Below are 23,690 nucleotides of genomic sequence, written 5' to 3'. Positions count from 1 at the left end.
AGATTCTTTCTCTAAATTCACTCGGTGTTGTGTTGCACTACACAGCAATCACTAATGTAAACTCTTGTTTTCTCACATTGCAACAGAAAAATGAAAATCTTACTAATTCCAGAACTCTGTAGTCCCTAATGCAAACAAAGGACAAATTGAGATGTTACCAGGACCCACATCCTGGTTTTCTGCTGAAGTCATGCCTGTACATAGTGCTGAAAGCGAAGAGAAGCTGAAATGGGTGGCATGGATTTTAATGGAAGTTCTTGAGTTCTCCTGTACAGATTCTCTCAAAGTGTGAGCATGACTGTGGAGAAAAGAAGTCTTGGAAAACTGAAACAGCATGCAGAAGTGGAAAAGAAAAAAACAACGAACCAAGGTGTTTACATATATTAATTTATTTACAGTCTCCAGTTTTCAGTGTTGCACTAGTTCTACATTTAATTAATTAAACCTTTTCTTACCTCTAGGATATATGACAGCAAGTTTTATACGCTAAAAAGTACCATTAGCTATGTACAGTTCACCTTCCTCTAGTTTTCCTTGAAATTAATGCTGGAAACAATAAGAAACAGGCAAATGCAGGATTTTAGAGTACAGTGCTTTGGCTGGGTATGAATCCTGCAGTTAGGAAAAGTACTCAGACTTTACCATCAGGAGTGGCAAAACACGGCAGCAAGAAAGATGATGCCTATGACATTTTGCAGGAGTAAAGGCTCCGTGTCTTGGTTTAACATATGGACAGATTCAGTATCAAGAATACATTTGCTTTATACTTGTGTTAATAAACATGAAGTGCAGTAAGTCAGCCAAGCAGTTTATTCGCAGAGGACCTTTGCCACAGTGCCACAGTGTTGGCTTGACAGGGAGGAGGGAGACTGTGGTGGAACCGTGTTAACACTGAAACACTTCAGACACGGAAGTCAGCATATGAAGTTCAGTATAACTGGGAGGGATGGGGTAGGTGCCACTACAGAATGACCCAGAGTAGAATTCCCATGTTTACTACAGACATTGAATATTCTCTACACACAGGCAGCCTATGCTTCTAACTTTGGCACTTTAAAACCTCTCTCCTTCTCAGCTTTTGCTATGAAAAAAAATCAAATAAAGCTTCTGTAAAATAAAGTACATACTTTAAAGTCTCAAGCTCATTATTATCCATATTCCACAGCATTATGGCATTTCTTAGGAAGTCCTAACATGGAGGTTGAAATGATTAATGCTACACGTTTAAAACATAGTACGGTGCAACGCAGCAAACAGCCTTTGCTGCATTTCTGTTTCACAGGATGGATGGGAATGACCAGAACAGCTGAATACATGGCACTGTGACAGTTAGCCACAGCAGTCCCTTTGTATAAAGACAATTACTTTTAAAATTGCTTCTAGAGTTAATGGCTTCATTAAAATTAGACTTCGACCTGAAGTGCATCTAAATAAAAAAACACTGGCTGACACAGTCAGCACGGCTCAGTTTGGTCCGCGAAGTGCTGGTGCTAATCTCTCTCATTCTAGAGCAATGGCTTCTAATCTTCACATGCCCAGAAGCAATGAGATTATACAGAGCAACACTGTGCACTCCCCTCCAGCTTGTGTGCTTTCATTTTGCCTTCTGTGGGAGGCTACAATGTACTCTGAAAGGCATAAGGTCATGAACACCGCTCTAGAATTAATACTATGTGATCCATACAACATATAAACATACAACACAGTCACATTTCATTAAGTTTTAGTCCTTGTGCTATTTAACTAAACTTTTCTCATTAATATATTTTTAAAGTGTAAACCACACTAGAGACAGAGTAATTTAACCAGTTTCTTCAGGACGTTAAGGCTTTGACTTTTTATCTGAAGTTGCCTATGAACTTGCACTATAATAAGAGCAGCGACTTCTCCTCCTTCAATCACCATTAACTGAAGTTAGGCACCGAATTTAAGTACCTGAAGACAAAGCCCTCTGTCCCCAGGGCAGATGGAACGGAGCTACTAGTTGAAAGAGAGACTTCCCAATTACCAACAGCCTGCTAAAATATGCCTAGAAGTTTACCACAAAAGAATAAACTTGTTCCTATGAATCGACTCTCTAGGCTTTGGAAAAGAACGGTGCAATTTAATTGGCGAACTGCCACAACGCAATTATCTCTTCTCAAAGAGCTGAACGGAGACCAGCATTTCACATAGACAGGTTGTCAAACTGCAGGAAGTTTGAGCTTCTGCTTGAGAATAATTTCCTAAGGATCCAGTTGTTGAGACTGTTTGACATGGGAAGAAAAAGTGGGACTGGTTCTGAACTCAGCAGGAGCCAGGTGCTACTTAGCAGAAAGATAAGAAGTTGACAGAATTCTAGTCTCTCTTGCTCTTGTGGAAGCAGCAGCTGCTGAGCTCCTTCATGCACTCAGCATACAGCTATTATACAAAAAATAATAATAATGGGCACAGGGAGGATCAATAGAAAAACATTCAATGATGATACACAAACTGTGTATCCTGCTATGCTAAGCACTCCTTCAAGATAGTTGTTGTCTTGCAAAGCTAGAAGCCAGTTCCACCAAGAAGGTTCAAAGGAGTTGTTTGGGTGTTTTTTTTTTAATTTATCTTTTTATTTTTTTTTTTAAATCAATAAATAAAATACTTTCCAAAACTTTGGGTACTACACTCACTACCCAACACTGTATATACAAAAGCAGACATATAAAAAACAAAAACACACAGCGGTCGCTGTGCCTTCTTGGATCACTTGAGTCCAGTCACCAATACTAAAGGCACTATGGCATTTAATGCCTCTCACTAACACAGTAAGCTTCAGGACCAAAGAGCAGTTAGGCTGTCCCTAGTACCTCTCACAAAAAGATCACTACATCAACAGTATCTGATTTCTAGCCTAAATTTGTATCACAGACAGTTAATTCTTCTGCAGACGTTGCCTTTAGCATGGGGAAAACCTGCCTCTCTTCTCAGCCCTTTCTCAGATATCTGTGTTTCCTGTGTATCTATGTGCACAGGCAGAGAGGCGACAATCACGCTCCACTCCTTGGTACCCTGTCAGAAAAAAAGGTGCCTGTACTCCCTAGTCATCCTTCTTGAACATAAGTGACCAAAACACTGTGGAATCTGTGTCAAGACTGAAAATAAAATAAAGCCAAACTAAAGCCAACAATCATCCTTCTCAGTTATGTGGATGACCGTCACAATTGCTCTAAGAATCTAAATTTCCTGTTTGTGCCTGATAGCTCTAGAAAGTGCAATGTGTAGAGGGTATATTCAAGTTACAGGAATTTTATGTCCCTCCTTTTGAACAACATACATTTGGAAAATAAATTATTAAATCACACTGGATCCATCACATCAGGTTCCACTGTCTTGTAGATTTTGCTCAGAAAGACTTCTACCTTATCTTCACCCAAGTGGCAGACATCCAGGATGCAGACAACGTGTTTGCCATCTAGATCCATCGCTGCTTTTACAATTTCATCTAGAAGTGAAGAAAAGGTATTTCAATAGAAGGGCAGAGAAAAAAGGTATACTGAATTGCCATTGTTTTCCATGCAGATCAACCTGCTTTCAGTGAAAAGCCTACTGGGATTTATTTGATTCCATTTTTGTAGAATTTTACTAGTAAATTCAATCCCAAGAAGCGACAGTATCAGAACTCAGATACAGAAAAGCTGAAATCCATATTAGAGTAGAATGAACCAGGTTGGAAGAGACCTTTGAGATCATTGCGTCCAACCTATCATCCAACACTATCTAATCAACTGAACCATGGCACCAAGCACCCTATCAAGTCTCTTCCTAAACACTTCCACCAGTGATGGTGACTCCCACCACCTCCCCAGGCAGCCCATTCCAATGGCCACTCTTTCTAGAAAGAACTTCTTCCTAACATCCAGCCTAAACCTCCCCTGGCACAGTCTGTGTCCTCTTGTTCTGGTACTGGTTGCCTGGGAGAAGAGACCAGCCCCCACCTGGCTACAACTTCCCTTCAGACAGTTGTAGAGAGCAATAAGGTCTCCCCTGAGCCTCCTCTTCTCCAGGCTATGCAGCCCCAGCTCCCTCAGCCTCTCTTCATAGGGCTTGTGCTCCAAACCCCTCAGCAGCTTTGTTGCCCTTCTCTGGACACATTCCAGCAACTCAACATCTTTCCTAAACTGAGGGGCCCAGACCTGGACACAGGACTCAAGGTGTGGCCTAACCAGTGCGGTGTACAGGGCCAGAATGACCCCCCTGTTCCTGCTGGCCACACTGTTCCTGATAAAGGCCAGGATGCCATTGGCCTTCTTGGATGCCTGGGCACACTGCAGGCTCATGTTCAGCCTACTATCAACCAGTATCCCCAGGTCCCTTTCTGCCTGGCTGCTCTCCAGCCACTCTGACCCCAGCCTGTAGCCCTGCATGGGGTTGCTGTGGCCAATGTGTAGAACCTGGCACTTGGATGTGTTAAATCTCATGCCCTCGGACTCTGCCCATGAGTGAATCTCAGATTTCATAGTAGTATTCATGGAAAAGCAAAGATGTATTTAAACAAAGTCAGGTGTGTCTAAACATGCAGGAAAGCTCAATGCTTGTATATATTGCACTTTGCAGGAGGATACACATTAAGAGTGTTCACCATATTTCTTGTGAGGTGCTAGTAAATAGAAGCATAATCTGAAGGAAAATAATTCAGTATCAGGCAAATACTGCAGTTTATAGGCACTGCAGGTTGCATTACAGCAGCTGTTCAGAGTGACACCAGTGAAAGGGACTAATCGATTGACAGTTATTTCACTCTCCTTCTCAGCAGATCAAGCCACACATTCTGCATTCTAGATCAGTCTGATTTTGCATCAACCTGTAAATATTGTCTAGGTCACTGAGGAGTTCCTGGTTTGGATATTAAAATACTATCCTCAGAGTATGAGAACCGCTGTACTGAAATAAATGCCTTCAAGGTTCAGTATTGCATTTACTAACGATGGTCACAGAGAGTTCATGTGCCTTTCACAATGTCAAACCTACATCAAAGATTTCTATAGAAGACTACCTCTTGCACTGAAAGATGGAACAAGAAATGACGAGTGAAAGCCAGTCTCACCTGAAAGTGGAAACACACCACAAAGCTTTCCATTGTTAGTGGCCTTCTGCTGACATGCAGAGACGTGACTCATACAAGAGAGCAATGTATCATTTTCGGTGTCATCTAGCTGAAATAAGTGAGGATCTTCAGGACAGAAGAGTGGAAGGAATGCAACATCTATTGCAACATCATGGTTTATACCTTTGGAAAAATAAATATTTAAGTTAGCAGAAAACTTCACCTTCATCCCATTAGCAATGTCATGAACCATTTCTTCTTTTTAAAACACAATCTATTGCAGGCACCAACTCTAATTTCAACCTATTGCACTGACTCTAATTTCATTGTTCTTTGTCTACTAATTAATAACTAAGGACTAAAAAGACACTTCTATCATAGTATCAGTCAGGGTTGGAAGGGACCACAAGGATCATCTAGTTCCAACCCCCCTGCCATGGGCAGGGACACCCCACACTAGATCAGGCTGGCCAGAGCCTCATCCAGCCTGGTCTTAAACACCTCCAGGGACAGGGCCTCGACCACCTCCCTGGACAACCCATTCCAGGGTTTCACCACTCTCATGGTGAAGAACCTCCTCCTCACATCTAGCCTGAATCTCCCCACCTCCAGCATGTATATATTTATACATAAGCACATTCAAACTGATATGATGTTACAGCATATGATGATTTAAGGCTAACAATGCCATTAGCTCACGAATTCTAAACCAACATTGGAAGCCATTTCCCACTCCTTAACTTCATTGCTGCTACAAGGGAAGAAAAATTGATGTTACAGCCTGTGTACATATGCAGTCTGTGGTGCAGTACCTGTGCTACTTTTGTCTTGAAATATTATGTTGTAAATCCCAGGGTTCTAATGACTGATATGCAAACATCATCTCTCTGCAAATCTCCCTTAGCACATAATGGAAACTTCTAAATGATGGGAACTTAACATTAGCATCATTAAGCTAGGCAATTTTCTTCTCCTTTTAATGGGAAAACAAAATCCAACAGATTCAATATTCTACAGTAAGACTAACAGGTGTGTAAGTTGATGTATGTATTTTAAGAAATAAAGATCAACCAACTGATGTTTTGTGCTAACCAGAAGCAGCAGGGAGCCCTTCATGAGTATGGCTAAAACACAGTCCTTAATTTCCTAGCATGGCAGGAAGGCACTTTAGGAGGAACAGCATTCAGAAAAACTACTCAATGAGAATAAAGCTCAAAAGAAGAATTTACAGTTGTCTTGCTCCCCTGAAGGACACTAACTTATTTCTGAGGAATGTAGGTCCAGCAGCAAAGCCAGCTGACAATCAAGTGCCATTGATTAATTTCACTGGTGATATCAGACTGTTGAATTAACGAACAGGACCTACCTCTAACTGTAACAGTCAGTATCTTAAGGACTCTACACATTCTTCAAATGATACAGATAAACCTATGCACAAAACTGCAGTTACATGAAATCACAGAATTGTCAGGGTTGGAAGGGACCTCAAGGGTCATCTAGTTCCAATCCCCTGCCATGGACAGGGACACCTCACACTAGATCAGGCCAAGCTACCATATACTTACCCAGAACTGTCACTTCATAATACCCAAGGCCACTGGCACTTCTAAACTCATTAATATTTTTCTCTGCTTCTTTGGGCTGGTGCACTGCTGCATGAAGGTTGTACTGCTGCACAAATAAGTCCTTGCGGTTGTACTCGAATTTACGTGGGATGCTTTCTGGGAAAATTTTGCTGTGATGCAAATACTTCATTAACTTGTCTTTCACTTGTGTCCACAGGTCACTTTGCCAGGAGTCACAAGTTCTTCCAGTCTCTTCAGCTTCAGGTGTATCAGTCATTCCTTCTTGGTCTATTAGAAACACAGAAAATATTTAGTTGCTTTTATGCCTTTTGAATCTTATCCCTTCTCTGGTAGATGAGAAAGAGTTTACATTGTAGAAATAGCTAACATTTTGATCATGAAGATGTGGCAGAATGTTCAAAACATACAACAGAATTCAAGTTGGGTTGGAACATGCATAAACTGGTAACCTTTGAGGATAGACATGTCATAAAAAGATGTATTTCACCCATCCAAGACCTTCATCGTGGCTTGCTTTTGAAGAGTATGTAGCTTGGTTCAATTCACAGCCAGAAACCAGGGAAACAAGTGGAGGCAAACTTTTTTGATCCCTTGCACAGTATTTCTGTGCTTACATTGAAGGCTATGCTACATTAAAGTTTCCTGCTGTACAGTGGATGATAGCTCCATTCTTCTTTCCTACTACATCACTTGAGGACTGTTAATGGTAAAAGCTTATACAACCATCCCTTCCAATTTTGAAGGCAAGTGCTAAATCCCACCTTCTGCTCAGCAGAAATCTCATTTCAAAATATCCCCAGTGTAGCCTTGCATCTCCTCATCAAATAGCCTTACCCACCCCAACATTTCTCTACCAGCACATGCTTTTCTTTGCTTCTTTTTTTTTAGTGTCATAATTGCTATGATGGAGTATCAGGATGTTCCAAAATGAAAAACCCAGAACATACACAAAATTGATATGACGAATGCAAGAACATTCAGCAAGGAAAGAAAGAGCCTTGCTGCATTCAATTAGACAACAAAGGAGAGTGAATTGAAAAATTGACATTAATGCTGGGATGGAAAGTGAGCTCTGGATTGCATAAAGCAAGACTTTCCTAACAATAGTGGAGTTCTTCATTTAATGTAAAGGGGGATATGAAAGCTGCTACACAAAGCAGCATGTTTTCCTCACCATTTTACTTGAGAATTACAGTATTCTCTACAAGGATGAAGATTTAATAAGGCAAATGAAGTACATAAAAATGGCAGAATGCAAGAAGTGAGATTAAAAACCCCCTTTCTCTTGCTAAAATTTGAGTCAGGAGTTGATTTTTTTTCTCCCTGAATATAGCATTGTTGCTCTAACTTGTGTGTCCTACTTTTACACTCACCATTAACTTAGCCTACACAGATGTGTAGTTAGGACAGTGCAGTAGAAACAGCCACCACTGGTTGCTTGAACAGTAAGGTGCTGAAATCTCTAACAATCTGACTGCACTTTAGCAGAAAAATAGAACAAATGATTGAACTGCTCTAGCTACAGAGAGCATGTTGGATGATAGGTTGGACGCAATGATCTTGAAGGTCTCTTCCAACCTGGTTTATTCTATTCTGTCTCAGCACCAAAGTTTGTATGAAAATGGATATGACAAACACATGACTTCTTACAAAACAACTGATAGGAACCCTATTTTGCATTCAGTAAGCAGAAGGACTTTAAAACAACCCCAACAAACTACTGCAGAATTGCAGGATACAGCAGATGTTTCTTCCCTGTAAAGAAATGGAAGTTACTTTGATCACCAGCCTACACTACTAGAAAGTTTTCCTTGCCACACTTTTGTTAGTAAACTCAGCCAGTGCAGTTCTGCTTTATAGTTACATTTCCTGTTACCCTAAAGCACAGGCTGAAGTATTTGATTCCCACTTTGCACCTGAGATATATCACTAATATTAACTTAGAAAAATACCTAAACTAAGTATTATTAATGGCTTGTATGCTTCATTCACTTCCTCCCTACACCTTGTATTTGTCTTTTTCATTAGCTACATAGCTTTGGGGCTACCTTCCTGGAGAGAGAGAGAATTTTATCACATGCAGATCACAAAGGTGAGGAATCTGCCAACAGAAAATGTGAGGTCTTATACTACTAAGTGCTTCTGAGGTACAAAATTAACTTAAAACTTGTATAACAAAGTCACTATGAATTTATTCTCCATACTGGAGAACAGCCTGACAGTGTCCTTCCACCATCCTCTAGAACACATCAAGGAGATGTCTGAGTAGAATGACATTAGCACTACAGAATCACAGAAAACACCTGGTTGGATGAGACCTCAAAGATCATCCAGGCCAACCCTCAACCCAGCACTAACTACACTGCTAGAGTGGCTCCCTTCAGGTTGATGCAGACAGGTGTACAGAATAGCTGTCTGGACAAACAAGGGTTATCTTTGCTGCCTGTTTTGGACCTGCAGAGAAAAAGCAGGTTTAAACCTCCCAAGGTTAATGTAACAACTAACTGGAACGTACCTGTGAAGCTGCCTGATACAGCCTGTTTGCTTTTATCTTGCACAAAATCTTCCTGTTGAAATTCATCCAAGCTATAAAAAGAAAGTTAGAGAACACATATATTTTAAAACTATTTAAACTGAAATGTTATGCAGCAAAAGTTCAAACCTTGACAGATTTGTAGTGACAAATGATACAAGCTCAAATGTGTGAGCACTAATACCTGGTTTCATAGTGGACAACCTGTGATAAGCTACTACACGCACTAAGTCTTGAAGAGTTTCAAGACAGGATGAATCCATTTCTTTACGAAGGAGACAGGAAAGTATTTTACACTCCAAAACTAGCGTTTGTTGCCATCTACTGGGCACCTACTGGAAGTAGCATGTGTGACCCGAAAGGCGGAACACTGCAGATGGCCAAGAGGTTTGAAAAGCCATTCGAAAGACCAGCTGCACAGCATGCTGCTGCACTTCCCTATCTGCACCCCTCGGCAGCCAAAACCAAAGCATCAACGGAGCCACATCACCACATCCCAAATGACAGAGAAATTCCAAATGGATGTTTTCCTTTGCACATGCTACCCTACTGTAACAATCATGCAGTCAAACAAGCTAGGTATTTGTTACACTATTAGTTTTAGCAACAAAATTCTGCATGAATGGTAAGCAACCATTCTCTATATTGTGCAGAAGAAAAATGCAACAGATACTCTGAAGCCACAGCATGGTAAATTAAGCTCTGTGGCTCATTTATTCTGTTCTTTGCTCCACTCATTATAAACTCCCTGTTGTGTCTGAACAAATTTCAGGAAAAGACTATCTTGATTACCTTACATCACAAACAACTAAGATACAGGCAAGAATTTGTAAAGGTATCATTACAGTTCCAGACAAGTAAAGCAGTTGCCAATAGAAGATTTCAACTGCAAACACACAATATACAGGCAGTGAGAAAAGGGCTGTTTAGAAGGACATTCTGTGTATCACTCATAAGGATTTAGAGAGTTTAATTTTTCCCATTTCATACTCCTTAAGGATGTATCTTGAACAGCTGTCACAATCTCCAACTCTAGGCATAAAAGAATACTCACCTCAGCAGCACAAACTGTGCAGCAGCTGAGGTTTTGCCCACCTAACTCTGTAAACACAAAAAGCTGCCACACAGAGAACTTTCAAACAGCATGACCCTACACACCTCCCATTGCACACCCGAGTTTCTGAGCAGAGCTGTGTGGGAAGTGCTGGTAAATGACAATTCGTAGGTGTTTCTATGGGACTCTCTAGTACAAAGTACTTTTCAAATGTTGAGGTCCAGGGCAGCTTCAGAAAGAGGCAAGATGTCAGATCAAAGTTTATGCAGAAATCACAGAATTGTCAGAATTGGAAGGGACCTCAAAGATCATCTAGTTCCAACCCCACTGCCATGGGCAGGGACACCTCACACTAGACTGGGTTGCTCGGAGCCCCATCCAGACTGGCCTTAAATCTAAGTACAGAGTCTGTCAATAAACAGACTAAAATAAACTTTTACTGATTAAAACCAAAACAACTTTATAGAATAAATGCAACCACATGCTGAAAAGCTGCACCAAATATTTGATGCAAAATATGTGCTTCCAAATACATCTCTACTGCTGGTATTTTATCAATGCACTTCAGCAAGAGCTGACCTTCTGCTCCTTCTAAGCAGCAGAAGAGGAAACAAAGCAATTTTAAGGTATGCCAGGATACCTTTCTAGTTTGTTTGTTTGCAATCTGGAGAACTCAGTACAACTGCACAGCTAATTACAGAAATACACAAGTTACCTTTTAATTATATAGAGTGAACAGCTTTCCATAATCCAACACAGACTTTCTCCTCCTTTAGTTCGGGTTTTAGCATTAATGGCATAGAGCAGACATACAGGTAGCGAGGAGAGTAGGAGATTGAGAGAAGCAGAGAACAGAATAAACAACCCTTTTTGCTTTACTTTCAAGAAATGAGGAGAAAAAATATTCTTCCCACCATCCACCCTCAAGAAAAAATGGGACATTTCTCAACAAGCCAAAGACCTTCCTATGGATTTGTGCCACAAGATGCAAAATCCTGCCCCATCTGCAGAGATGTGACCTTAAAGCCAGGTGTCACACTTCTAATGCACAGGCTGCAGAGCCAGGCAACCATTTCCCCTAGAAAATGCAGCACCTACCAAGAGGATCAGAGGAAACAACAGTCACAGGAACTTGAAGGAGCCTCTTTTATCCCACAGAGAAAGCTTTTGCAAATTAGCTTCCAAGAAATGTTTTTCAAGAAAACAGGCACACTTCTAGAGCAGTAATCCTGGCTGAACGGTTAACAACTTGTCATCAGCTCAATCAACCCTATTGCTGCTTTACGTCCCTAGCTCCCTTGTTTTGGGAGGAGGAAAGAAGGGATAAAAGCAAACTAAGGTGGCAACAGAGGGGTGTAAGTACTCATGACACAGGCCCAAATCACCATTGCCAAACCCCCAATCATTCAAAATTACTGACATCAAAGTGTTCAAACATCCAAGTTACCTGCACTGTGCTTGGAACAAAGGACAAGAATTTATGGCCCTTACACAACATGTACAAAGAAAAGTAGCTTTTAACCCTGGACTAGCAAAGACCAACACTCACTCAGTTCTCTTCACAATTTTCCATTTGTAGTTATTTGACTAGGTTCCAGACTTGTCAGGGCTCTGGATTTGAAATTCCTAATTCCTGGACCCAATTCCTGAAATTCCTGGACCCAAAGTGAGTTCAACAAAAACTGAGTGTTGAAGGAGCAAAGTAGCTTCTCAGGGATAACTCTATTTATAACCCTCCAGCATCAAGGACAACATATAGCTCAACCACCCCTAGCAGATCCATTAATGCTATTACATTGTTCACTCTGATTGCTAATTAAGCACCCCATCCTCCTCCCTTTGACTTTCCTACTTAAACTGTAATCTCTCTGAAACTAAGACTACACTACTCTGCTTACCAGGACAGACCCCTGTTAACTAAGTAGCACTAGCAGCATTAACAAACTATTTTAATAACACACTCAAAATTATGTTTTAGAGTAAAATAATCCAATGTATGTGCACTAGAATTGTTGCTGAGGAAATGAACAGAAAATATTAAACTCTGCCCTGACCGGTTCTTTCATTTCACTTCCATAAAGACTTGTGAGCTGTGAAGTTTCACTTCAAGTATCTTTCTTTCATGGTTGCAACTATTAAATGTAATTAAACTTCACATGACTTACCCAAGTTTTCTTCTTGCAGCCCGTGTGAAATAGGGGTAAGATGATTTGCTTCCCCTTAAAGTAGGAAATCAACCATTAGTTTACAGTATTTATTGAGGTAGAAATGCACAAAGCCAATAACATCCATGTTTTTCTTTCAGGCAGAACTAACCTAAGACACTAAAATGTACCCATTTTACAAGAAATCCACTAACAAGTTTGCTGTAATGTTGCCAAAACAGCAGTTCTACTCACCAGAGTTTTCTTAGTCTTAGGTTTTTTATCCAATCCTAATTATATTCCATCTCATTTTCCCCTCAGAATACTCTAACTACCCACCCTCTTCCCACATTATCACTTCTGGATGTAAAAAGTTGAGAAGAAAAAAAGACATACCATATCATACAGCACATGAAGTCCACTACAAAAAAAGATGTGACTGGCTAGGTATTTGCAACATTAATCTGTCAAGGTATACACCAGCTTTGTAAGTCTAAGCATGGATGCATTCGATTTTGCACAAATGCTGCAACAAACTGCAACCTTCCACAAGCAGGTATTTTACTCTTGAATCTAACAGAGTTGTATCAGACTACTTACTTGGTCTTATTCCATCTCCTTATATTGTACTGATGTCCTTGGTCTATGCCTGACTAAATGTAATGCCATTTCATGAAGCCCCAGCACGAGCAGAGCCATACTACTACAGGTTGTTTCAAGCCTTTAGGCTAGCACATGCCTGCTATCTACTTGCCTTTCTGACAGGAAGTTACAGCTGCATGCAGTACTTTCAAGTAACCAGAAAGAAAAGAAAAGGAGAGGAAAAAAAACTAAGCATGTCTGAAAGAAGCAAGTATACCAGATCCAGAATTCCTCAGTAAAGCAATCTTTTAACACTACTCTAGCTGCTGCTTGTTCCCATGTGCTATGCCACTGAACTGTATATAAGTATTAACTACTTTCATTTAAAATCTGTGAGATTAACAACAAAGTAGCATAAACATTAATCAGAAGAGAGCAGTGCAAGCCAGGCACCTGCTTTAAACAATCCTTTGTTAGCCTGAAGAGTAAACTTGTCATCACCTGATGCTAGAAAAAGCACCCGACTGCCTTTTAAAGATTAAATCATCTCTGCTTTTAAAGCTTTCCTACATATTTTCTATGGCCTGGGCTCTGAAATAATATCTGTGAACAGTTTTTAGAAGATCCACTACATGCCTATGGAGAGAGCTTACTGTTCAGCATCTTTATTTGATCTGCATGGTGTCTTTCTCTTGACAGGACTCTTTTTTGGCCAGAGAGCTCGGTGCTGCTTCTTCCCAGGAGAGCACTGTGGCTCCTGTGAAGACTCAGCCTCTTTATTTTGAAGGTTGGTGTTTTTCCCCTTGTGAAAACTGTCTTCTTCAGACGCAGCAGCACTTTCAAGAGACTGAGAAGCATCTTTCTGCAACAACAGTTAATTGTTGAAGAATTTCAAAGCATTTAAAGCTATTGCTTCCAACTCAAAAGCCTACACATTTTCAAGTAACTTTTAAAGGAACACAGCCACTTGCCCTACCTTCTGAAAGGCACATTGTATCTAGCAGAAATTATCTTCTAATCACATTAGTAAGATAAATTCTGTCTAGAAAGTGGCAGTGAGCATGTTACAGTGGTTGCCTCTCCCCCATTCTAATTTATCCTAGGTTACACAGTCAGCTGAACTAGTAACTTTTAAGCAGGTAGTTTTAGGGAGGACTGCCATTACCACTTTCAGCAAAGCACTGAATCTTGTTTTTCAAAAGGTTATGACTTCCAGAAATTTTGCACTCAAAATAGCAAGTTAAATTAACCAAAGGTTAATGTAGCTAGTTTCTGAACTCAAAGGCAAAAATTCGCCATTCCAATTACAACCATAGTTGCCTAAGTGCTAGAGCAGTAATACTCAAACACTGTACCTCATCCACTTTCCCTCCTGTGGCTTTTTCAGCTGCATGGCTACAGCTGATGTATCTTATGGCACTAATTATTCCCTGAATAGCAATGCGCTTGTGCTCTCTGTAGTGCAGGTCGTCAATCTCTTTCCCAGTGTCACCTATGGCTTTCAAAACCAATTCAACTGCAAAAAAAAAAAAGAAGAAATTTCCATAAACACTTTTTAAAGAAGCATAGTATCAAAATGTCTGAACACAACACTCAACAGGGAACATTACTAAATTACTGGATGCAGTACTCCTGGTGAGACCCCGCCTGGAGTACTGCGTCCAGTTCTGGAGCCCCTATTACAAGAGGGATATGGAGGTGCTGGAACGTGTCCAGAGAAGGACCATGAGGATGATCAGAGGGCTGGAGCACCTCTCCTATGAGGACAGACTGAAGGAGTTGGCGCTGTTCAGTCTGGAGAAGAGAAGGCTCCGAGGTGACCTAATTGTGGCCTTCCAGTATCTGAAGGGGGCTTACAAGAAGGCTGGGGAGGGACTTCTCAGGATCTCAGGTAGTGACAGGACTAGGGGGAATGGAATGAAGCTGGAGGTGGGGAGATTCAGGCTGGAGGTGAGGAAGAAGTTCTCCACTGTGAGAGTGGTGAAGCCCTGGAATGGGTTGTCCAGGGAGGTGGATGAGGCACCATCCCTGGAGGTGTTTAAGCCCAGGCTGGATGAGGCTCTGGCCAGCCTGATCTAGTGTGGGATGTCCCTGCCCACGGCAGGGGGGTTGGAACTAGATGATCCTTGTGGTCCCTTCCAACCCTGACTGATTCCATGATTCTAAATATTAAATTGATTGAAAAAAAAAAAAAATCTATTTTGGCATAATGTTATATCTTTTTTTTTCCACATCAAAAAAATATTTAAACAAAACCTTTCTTAGCTTTTTATCACCATTTCTGTTTCAGGTGAGATTGCTAATTCACTGGATTCTTCACTATAGCAGTTACAGTGAAGAATTCTGCTAATCCCTATTTGACTGGAGTAAAACTTCTTTGCAGCGCTGTAGCTCATGTAAGCTGCTGCAGCTCTCCCACAGCTGATGGTGCCACGATAGTTTCTGTATGATGAGGATTTAGCTTATGATACACAGTTAGTCATAAAAGGAAATTTTTCTTAAATGACATTACAAAGTTGAGTCATCACCAGTAACAACTCTGTTGCTTTCTAACAAACGCATGGGGTGAGACTGAGCTAAAAAACAAAAAGGCTACAAACCATGAAAGATATTTGACAGTACAAACCAAGATATTCGACAGTGTGATACCTTTGTTGTTTTTGCAGTACTTTGAAAAGTTATTTGGAGGTCGTGGAAAAGGATAATAGCCACCAATGACAGCTTTCTTCATTTGATCAGCTTCACTTTGTGTTTTAGTCCACCGAATAAAGCTTTTCACTTTGGCATCCTTGGTGTATGGCTGGCCCTTGTGCCACCCTTTGAAAAGAAAAGTAAGCAGGCATCAAAACTAAAGCAAGTTACTGTCCTGCCTGTGACATGCTGACTGGTGGTATCTTGTGTGCGGTATCACAGGACCAGAAAAAGCAGACAGGAGTACTGATAGGAGACCATCTGGAAGGCAACCAGCACCAGAACAAGGGGACACAGTCTCAAGCTGTGCCAGGGGAGGTTTAGACTCGAGGTGAGGAGAAAGTTCTTCACTGAGCGAGTCGTTAGTCATTGGAATGGGCCACCCAGGGAGGTGGTGGAGTCACCGTCCCTGGAGGCGTTCGGGAGGAGATTGGATGTGGCACTTGGTGCCATGGTCTAGTCATGGGGTCTGTGTTGATAGGTTGGACTCGATGATACTCGAGGTCTCTTCCAACCTTAGCTATACTGTGAATACTCCCTCAGAGTGGTGCAGCACAACATTCCTTCACAAACATGATAGTCTGCCTAAGGCCCTTACACTGAGAAAGAGGAAATAGAATAGCTCTTAAACATTTAGTGAAAAAGTTGTTTAGGTAACATTGATTTAGGATGCTTATACCATTTTTGGTTTTTTGTAATATGGAAGTCTAAGTCAGAAAAGCTGTGCAAGTGCCTTCTCATGTTTTTAAGGAAGTGGTAAACTGCATTGTTGCATTATCAAAGGATTAAAATTGTCACAAAGAATTAGTAAACATATGACTTAACCTAGTAAAACTTCGGTACTTTTCATAGGATACACCCATTAATGCCTCACGAGAACGCATTTTATCTCTTCGTGATGGTATTTCACCATTAAATGAAAGTTATGTCTGGCAGACAAACTAATACTGTGGACCCTTCCCAAAGAGACGAGAACTACATAAAATGAAACCAACTTTAAGTTACCTGAAATGAAAATTTGACTTTCATTTGAAGTTGTAAGGTAAGTTCTGCTGGAAGGATTCTCAGTGTGGTCCCGTACCACTCTCATCTGGGTACACACCAAATATGTCACTGGAAGAAAAAAAACAAACAAACCTTCATTTTTTTTCCTGATGATTTTAAAATGTCAAGACTGACAGATTAATTTTATTAAGCACTCTAAACAAGACATCTATTAGTTCTTTCCCCTACAAATGCTTCAAGTACTGCCCTGCTTTAAATTACAGCGTGTAGCTGTAATTAAATTTTCCATTTCACAACTGTGTAAAGACATTTCAGCTTACATATTAGGGCTAAAAGATGAGATTCTTCATCAGGTAGGGTAGCAATGAAACAAATAGTAAAAATATGGCTGTGCTTCTTAAGGATAAAAAGCATAAAACCATGGGAAGCACAAGAAATCATGGTATGCCACTGCAATGCTTCTAAACAGAGTAAAATTAACTCTCTTGTTAATATTTCAGTGAATTACTGCAATGTCAGTCTTTGCCATTTGCCACAACACTTGAGATAAATGCAGTTATGATCTTGCAGCTGTGCAGCTGGTCCTGCATCATATGATACAAAAAAATGTACATGACACCAACCATTGTTAAGGGAAGGATGAGTGTTTGGAGGAGAGGAGAGAAAGAACATAAGATTATAGTATAGTATCATAGTATCAGTCAGGGTTGGAAGGCACCACAAGGATCATCTAGTTCCAACCCCTCTGCTGTGGGCAGGGACACCCCACACTAGATCAGGCTGGCCAGAGCTTCATCCAGCCTGGTCTTAAACACCTCCAGGGACGGGGCCTCAACCACCTCCCTGGACAACCCATTCCAGGGCTTCATCACTCTCATGGTGAAGAAGAAGAAGAAAAATGTTAAACTCTTCTTCAAATCCTTAATTAAGGATTCCCCAGTTTGAAATGTTGTCATTCTTAGCTCACACACAATAACTAACATAGCAGGGAAAAAAACCTGCTATTTGGCCAAGAAATATTTATTCAAAGAAATGAAGTTCTTCCACTTCCACCTCTCCCTTCCTCCAATACTCTTACACACAATAACTAACATAGCTGGGCAAAACTGCTATTTGGCCAAGAAATATTTATTCAAAGGAATGAGGTTCTTCCACTTCCACCTCTCCCTTCCTCCCATACTCTTACACACAATAACTAACATAGCAGGGCAAAAACTGCTATTGGACCAAGAAATATTTATTCAAAGAAATTAGGTTCTTCCACTTCCACCTGTCCTTTCCTCCAATACTCTTAAATTATTCCTGTCTATTAAAGAAAGACTTATTTACAGGACAAAAGGAGTAACAGATTTCACCAGCTGCCTTATTTCCCTCTGACGCAAGAAATGTTGCCTCAGGTGCTTCGCTTAAGTTTCTGTTTGAAATGAATGAGTTCAGATGAGCCCCAGGGCCAGCTGCTCATCTATTTGTTTAGATTCAGTGGCAGACTGCTATAGGGTAAGGCTTCCAAATACTTAAACTGATCTCTTTCAAATGTTAAAGATGTTTACATTTTCATTTCTGATCAGCTATGTTCTGCTTGAGGAGACAAACCAGGGCAAGTTATTACTCAGTGGCAAGCACATTCATCATCTGACATTAAAAGCCCACAAGAAAACCCCTGTAAATAATGATTAGTAAATATTATAGAGAGATGAATACTTGGGTGAATACGCTCAAATACATCTGGTTGAGAAGTTGCAAATATCTCCAGTATGAAGGGTTGGTTTGAGGTCCCATCAATGGCATGTGCCCAGCGATAGAGCCAGAAGTCTTCACCATGTTCTGCATAAGCAAATATAAAGAGAACTGCATCAGCACTTATTCAGGAAGTTAAAAGCTGTTTGATACATTCTGAGAGTGGTATTTATAGAAAAACCTCTCTTTCTTGCTCTCTCTGTCCTTCCCACAAACGTCACAAGACCAATAACATCACAGGAATGATTGTTTGGCAAGTCATCCAGCTCTGACCTAAAACCAAAACAGAAAAAATGCGGGTACTTGCTAATGATGGAGCAGAAAGCTCTCTCAGACACTTCTTAAAAAGCATTTCCAATTAACATTCAATGTAAGGCAGTGAAATTGAAGCTCCAAGCAACAAACTTCTATTTTACCTTGTGATAAAACGATATTTAACTTCAGGTAATCCCCACTCTGGTTTAACCATTTCTTCTGGAATAATACTTATTTTAGTAGGAGGGTCTCGAACATTAAGGCTGATTTCTGACAAGCAAGGAAAAAAAAAAATAAAAGGCACAACAAAATAATATTTAAGGATTTAAGGCAAGGATACAAACTAAAGAAAAACCTTTAAAAAAAGCCACACAAACAAAACCAGGGTCAAGTTTCTTGAATCAAGTGTTCTGGTTTTGGCTCACTGCCTGTAAAATTATGAATCAGTTCCTCTGCCTTCATGCTTTCATCAAAATAAAGTAAGGAATTCAGGTACAGCATTCAACGAGGCAAGTTTACAGTCTGAGCAACGTTAAGCTTTCCAATTCCCTACATGAGCTGATTACCCTGATCCAGCCAGATAAGTTTTAAACCCACCAACACATAATACAACAATAGTAATTAGATATCAAGTACTTTCTACACTAGCTTCATTCTCAAATGTCACCAAGATCTAATACTGACTTGCAGACACGGAAGTAAAACAGAAGCCAGAAACTTCCAGATGGGAACTTCCATATCTGATACCAGTTCAGAAAGTTATTAATATGATAAACACCACAGCCATGGGGGGGGGGAAAAAAAAATCAAAAGGTCTTCTCATGTCTGTTATATAGCACCTGAAATTTTTAATTTATTAAGCAGAGTGTTTAGAGGCTGAGTGAAAAACATGGTGGAACATTAGGGGAAGCGAGGGATTACACAACTAGATTAAAAAAAAAGATACAGGAGGAATGATTTCATCAGCTAGAGCTGCTACTCTATTGTCCCTCTTCTACCAAGACAAATCTTGCTGGTATGAAAAAGATTCTGACTGTTTCTACAAGACAGTCATTAAAGTAATTAAATAGGTCCCAATAATGTATACAGTTGCTTAGATAATTATATCTGGCCCCTCACCCTAGCAGTGCAACATTAGGAAGGCATTACCCTGGAAATCAGAGCCTCTACTAAGAATTTTCTTTTGGATGCTGCTTTCTAGAAATGTATTTGGAGGACTATCATGGTTTTGCACACTGTTTTAAGACAGTCCCTCCAGAGAGAAATTCTGAAAACAACACTTTCCCATGCATCAAAACTGTGTCTCCATTCTGAGATTTGAGGAATGTCCTCTACTCAGGTCTGGACTACACCCTGGGATGATCCAGGAGCTAAGGTCAGTTTATCCTATTTGAAGCAGCAGTTTTCATCAGTACCACGTAAATTCAGTGATCTGTGCAAGGCACACGTTGCCTAGCAGTGGAATTCAAGGTGTTGGTACTAACTATTTATGTTCCAGAGGCTTTTAGGTTCTGAAACAGAACCTCTTAGCCTGTCATGCAATGGTGCAGCTACAAACAGAAGCAAGCAATGCAGAACTCCTCAGAAATCTAGTAATATGCCAGAAGCATAGGGCCTTGCAAGAACACTTAGAAAACCCTTTTCCCTTGTGGCCTTGTTAACCCTCTAGATACATTTAACAACATCTACAGGTGAATGGTTGTAATGAAAACACAGACAAGTTGGGGTTTGAGGGAATTCCAAATTGTTAACCAGGAGTAGCACATTCAAATTCAGTACCACAGGTGTGTCTTTATGACCTCAATGCTTGAAATGAGGAGTTAGATTTCTATCTATTTTTCAAATGCAGGTTTTATATCCTTGTGGCAATAAGCTTGATACAATCCAAATATAAACAGGGAACAGTTAACAACTTGGGTGCTATGACACCTTTCAAAGCTAACATTTAAGGACATATACCTTATCAATTAGTCTCAGCAATGGATCACTATTTTATTTCTATGAAGCTTTTTTTACAGCTGTATCTCACTGAATCAAAACAGGGTTCTGCAATACTTAACCAATTGTAGTAAATCTCTTCATCTGTGAATCCCCTGGGGTTGGCTGTGTTTTATATGGGTAACTGGTTTTGATAGCATACTGTTCAAGGAGGAGCACCATGCCAACCTTCAGACTGTTGTACCATTCAGGACATAATGAATTCCACAAAACCACTGACATCATGCCTGAACCATCAGCAACTTCAAAGTAAGCCTAAAGGGGAAAAAAAAAGAGACAGAATACATTATCATCATTCTGGTTTGTAATTATTTTGGACAATGCATCAGATACTTCACTCATGTAGTTTCTCTGATGATTACAAATGGATAGTGAATATGTTCCAAAACTTGAATATTAGAGTTGAAGAAATCTCAATTTCCACAAAATAATACTTCCACTACTACCCTAGCCCAAATCCTTATATTTCCAGTGCTCAGTTATGGCAGGTGATGACTATTTCATCCTATGGTTTTAAGAAGAACTTGGTGAAATATCATACACATGAAAAAATACTGAAAAGATTCTTCTTTATAAAAGGAAAAAAACCTGTATTTTAAAATGCTGTTTAAAACACACATGAAGGGAAAACATCTTTTGGAAGTTGAGATGTGACAGGACCATATGCTACACATTCTTGGTAAAACCAAGACACAAGCCTTTCAAACAAACAAAGTTAACAATGCAGACAACAACCTACATTGCAAACTTTAGTGAAAAGTTTTTCTCATGGCAAAGATGTTTGCTTTTTCTTTTAGGATGGGTGAAGTTTGAATCTCTAATTAAGCAGATCACTGAGCAGTGAAAAAGATTTTAAAATACTCTTTCAATGGTCTCAGCTCAACTGAATTATAGTATCTTAAACACGTCTGAAGTCTGTACATACAATCATGAACTTCACCATTTCCTCCTACAAAAGGACTCTCAGCATTTTGGTAAAGTAGCTACAACACATCTGAACTTTATGTGCCTACTCTTTGGGAATAATGATTTCCAAATATCCTACAGCTATTTGTTTGAGTGTTAACCTGCACATCCATCCCGCTTTACCTGATAAGGCATATCCATTTTTTTCTCTGGTTTCCCGTAGTACCTTAGTCTAGACTTGTGCAGGACTCTCACAAGAAGTGGAGGGAAGTGAAGCCTGCTTCTCCAGATCATTTCCAGCTGACCAAGAGAAGTCACCCTGGAGACTAAGGTTAAAGGGGGGGTGGGGGGGGGGGAAGAGGGGGAAATACCAAAGAGGCTCATTAAAATTGAACATTTCAGTTTCCAGGAGTGAAGTGCACAAGCCAGAACATCACACGTTTTCTTAATGTTTCTAACACTTAAAAAGGCTCATTTGCTGATACAATTTACCATGACATGCTGTTGTGACCTATCTGTATACAGCAGAGTTTCAACTGAGAGAGCTGACATATTTAAAATGACACAAAAATCCCGTGAGATGAGCATAAGAGATACTACAAAAGACACAGGCACCAACACGTGCAGAACTCCTGATCATACCTCCCTCCTCACAAGGCTTCATGGACGTGCTTTTTTGGGTGGCACCTTCTAGGTTTGAGCAGTCTCAAGACTAGCCAGGAGACTGCTGCTGGAATGGATGCTTCTACCACCTCAGAAGACTGGGTGCAAGCATCACAGCTACATATTTTCTGTACACATTTCATAAAGTTTACAAAGCTCTCTCAAAATAACGTGAGCTGAACGTGAAAGAGTTGGGGTTGTGCAGCCTGCAGAAGAGAAGGCGCCAGGACATCTTATTGTGGCCCTTTGATACATAAAGGGGACCTATAACATAATTTGGACAATCTTTCAGCAAGACCTGTTGCAGCAGGGCAAGGAGTGAAGGTTTTAAACTGAAAAGGGGTAGATTTAGACTAGATGAAAGGATAACTTTTTTTACGATGAGGGTGGTGAACACTGGCATAGGCTGCCCAGAGAGCTGGTAGATGCCCATCTGTGGAAACATTCAAGGCTGGACAGGGGTTCTAGTTGAAGGTGTTCCTGTTCATTGCAGGGTGATGGACTTGATGACTTTAAAAGGTCCCTTCCAACCCCAAACACTGTATGGCTCTGTAATAAGTGGGTATGTATGGCATATTCATATTAGTACCTAAAAGAACCAGAAGATCACTTCTGACCAGGGAGCTCGGCGCAGCTGCACAAGCAATGTCACAACCACACTTTCATCTTTGGGGACATGTCCAGACAGATTCAGCAGCGCAGACCTCCCTCGTGCTGTCTGGGCCACTTTCCACCTACACCCCCCTTCATCTACAGCCACCTCCTCTCCGCTTACCGTCGGCGTCCACCTGCTCCTGGGGCCTGTCCGCCACCCACACATCTCCGTAGGGATCCTCGTTGTTCCACAGCGGCAGGTAGTGCTTCTTCTCCCCACGGAGGGGGGGCAGGCGGGGGCGGCCCGGGGCGGCAAAGGGCGGCCCGGCAGCGGGCGGCCCGGCATCCCCGGCCAGCTGCAGCCCCTCCAGGCAGACGAAGCCGTAGTTGAGACGCTTCTCATCGTACAGGTAGGAACAGCGCGTGAGGCGCAGGCGCGCGCCGGCCCGCAGGTGCGCGCGCTGCACCAGGCCGTTGAGGTGCGGCGACAGGTAGCAGCGCTCCTGGTAGACGCCGTCCGCCAGTGTCACGTCGTACCAGTACTGGGCGGCGGCGGGCGGCGAGGCCTCGGCTAGGTACCGCTCCACCGCCACCACCGTGACCAGCGGCGGCTCCGCGGGGGCCACGCTCAGCTGGGAGGATTCCCGCACCTCTTCAAAGAGCTCTTGGAGCCGGGAGATCCCGCCGCACTCCGGCTTCGCCGCCCCCCGCCTCTCCTCTGCGCTAACGTCCCGTTCCAGATTAGGGTCCGGCATGACAGCTTCCTTGCGGCCCCTCCCCCGAGGGTGAAAGCCGGGGCCGCTGCTGGGGCGGGGGAGGGCGGCGGGATACAGCGGCCTGGGCCTCCAGCGATCACGGGCCCAACTGGGACACA

At 41.4% G+C, this 23,690-nt stretch overlaps 1 protein-coding gene across 1 annotated transcript; it reads right to left on the bottom strand.

Annotated features, from left to right (window-relative positions):
• Positions 1-373: 373 nt before the first annotated feature.
• RADX (RPA1 related single stranded DNA binding protein, X-linked) lies at positions 374-23,690 on the bottom strand. Its single transcript, XM_068152171.1, has 15 exons — positions 22,998-23,690; positions 21,743-21,885; positions 20,716-20,908; positions 18,817-18,925; positions 18,582-18,673; positions 18,365-18,487; positions 16,664-16,771; positions 15,617-15,784; positions 14,323-14,483; positions 13,621-13,829; positions 12,407-12,460; positions 9,170-9,240; positions 6,634-6,921; positions 5,069-5,251; positions 374-3,466 (listed from the first exon to the last, which is right to left on the bottom strand). The coding sequence occupies exons 1-15, from the start codon at positions 23,569-23,571 to the stop codon at positions 3,321-3,323; spliced, it is 2,622 nt and encodes an 873-aa protein (XP_068008272.1). The 5' UTR covers positions 23,572-23,690; the 3' UTR covers positions 374-3,320.

Source organism: Melanerpes formicivorus, unplaced genomic scaffold (assembly GCF_026170545.1).
Source record: "Melanerpes formicivorus ecotype bairdi unplaced genomic scaffold, bMelFor1.0.p_v2 SCAF_22, whole genome shotgun sequence".
Lineage (NCBI taxonomy): Eukaryota > Metazoa > Chordata > Aves > Piciformes > Picidae > Melanerpes > Melanerpes formicivorus.
Note: the sequence above shows the minus strand (reverse complement) of the source record. Positions and strands in the feature narration are given on the sequence as shown.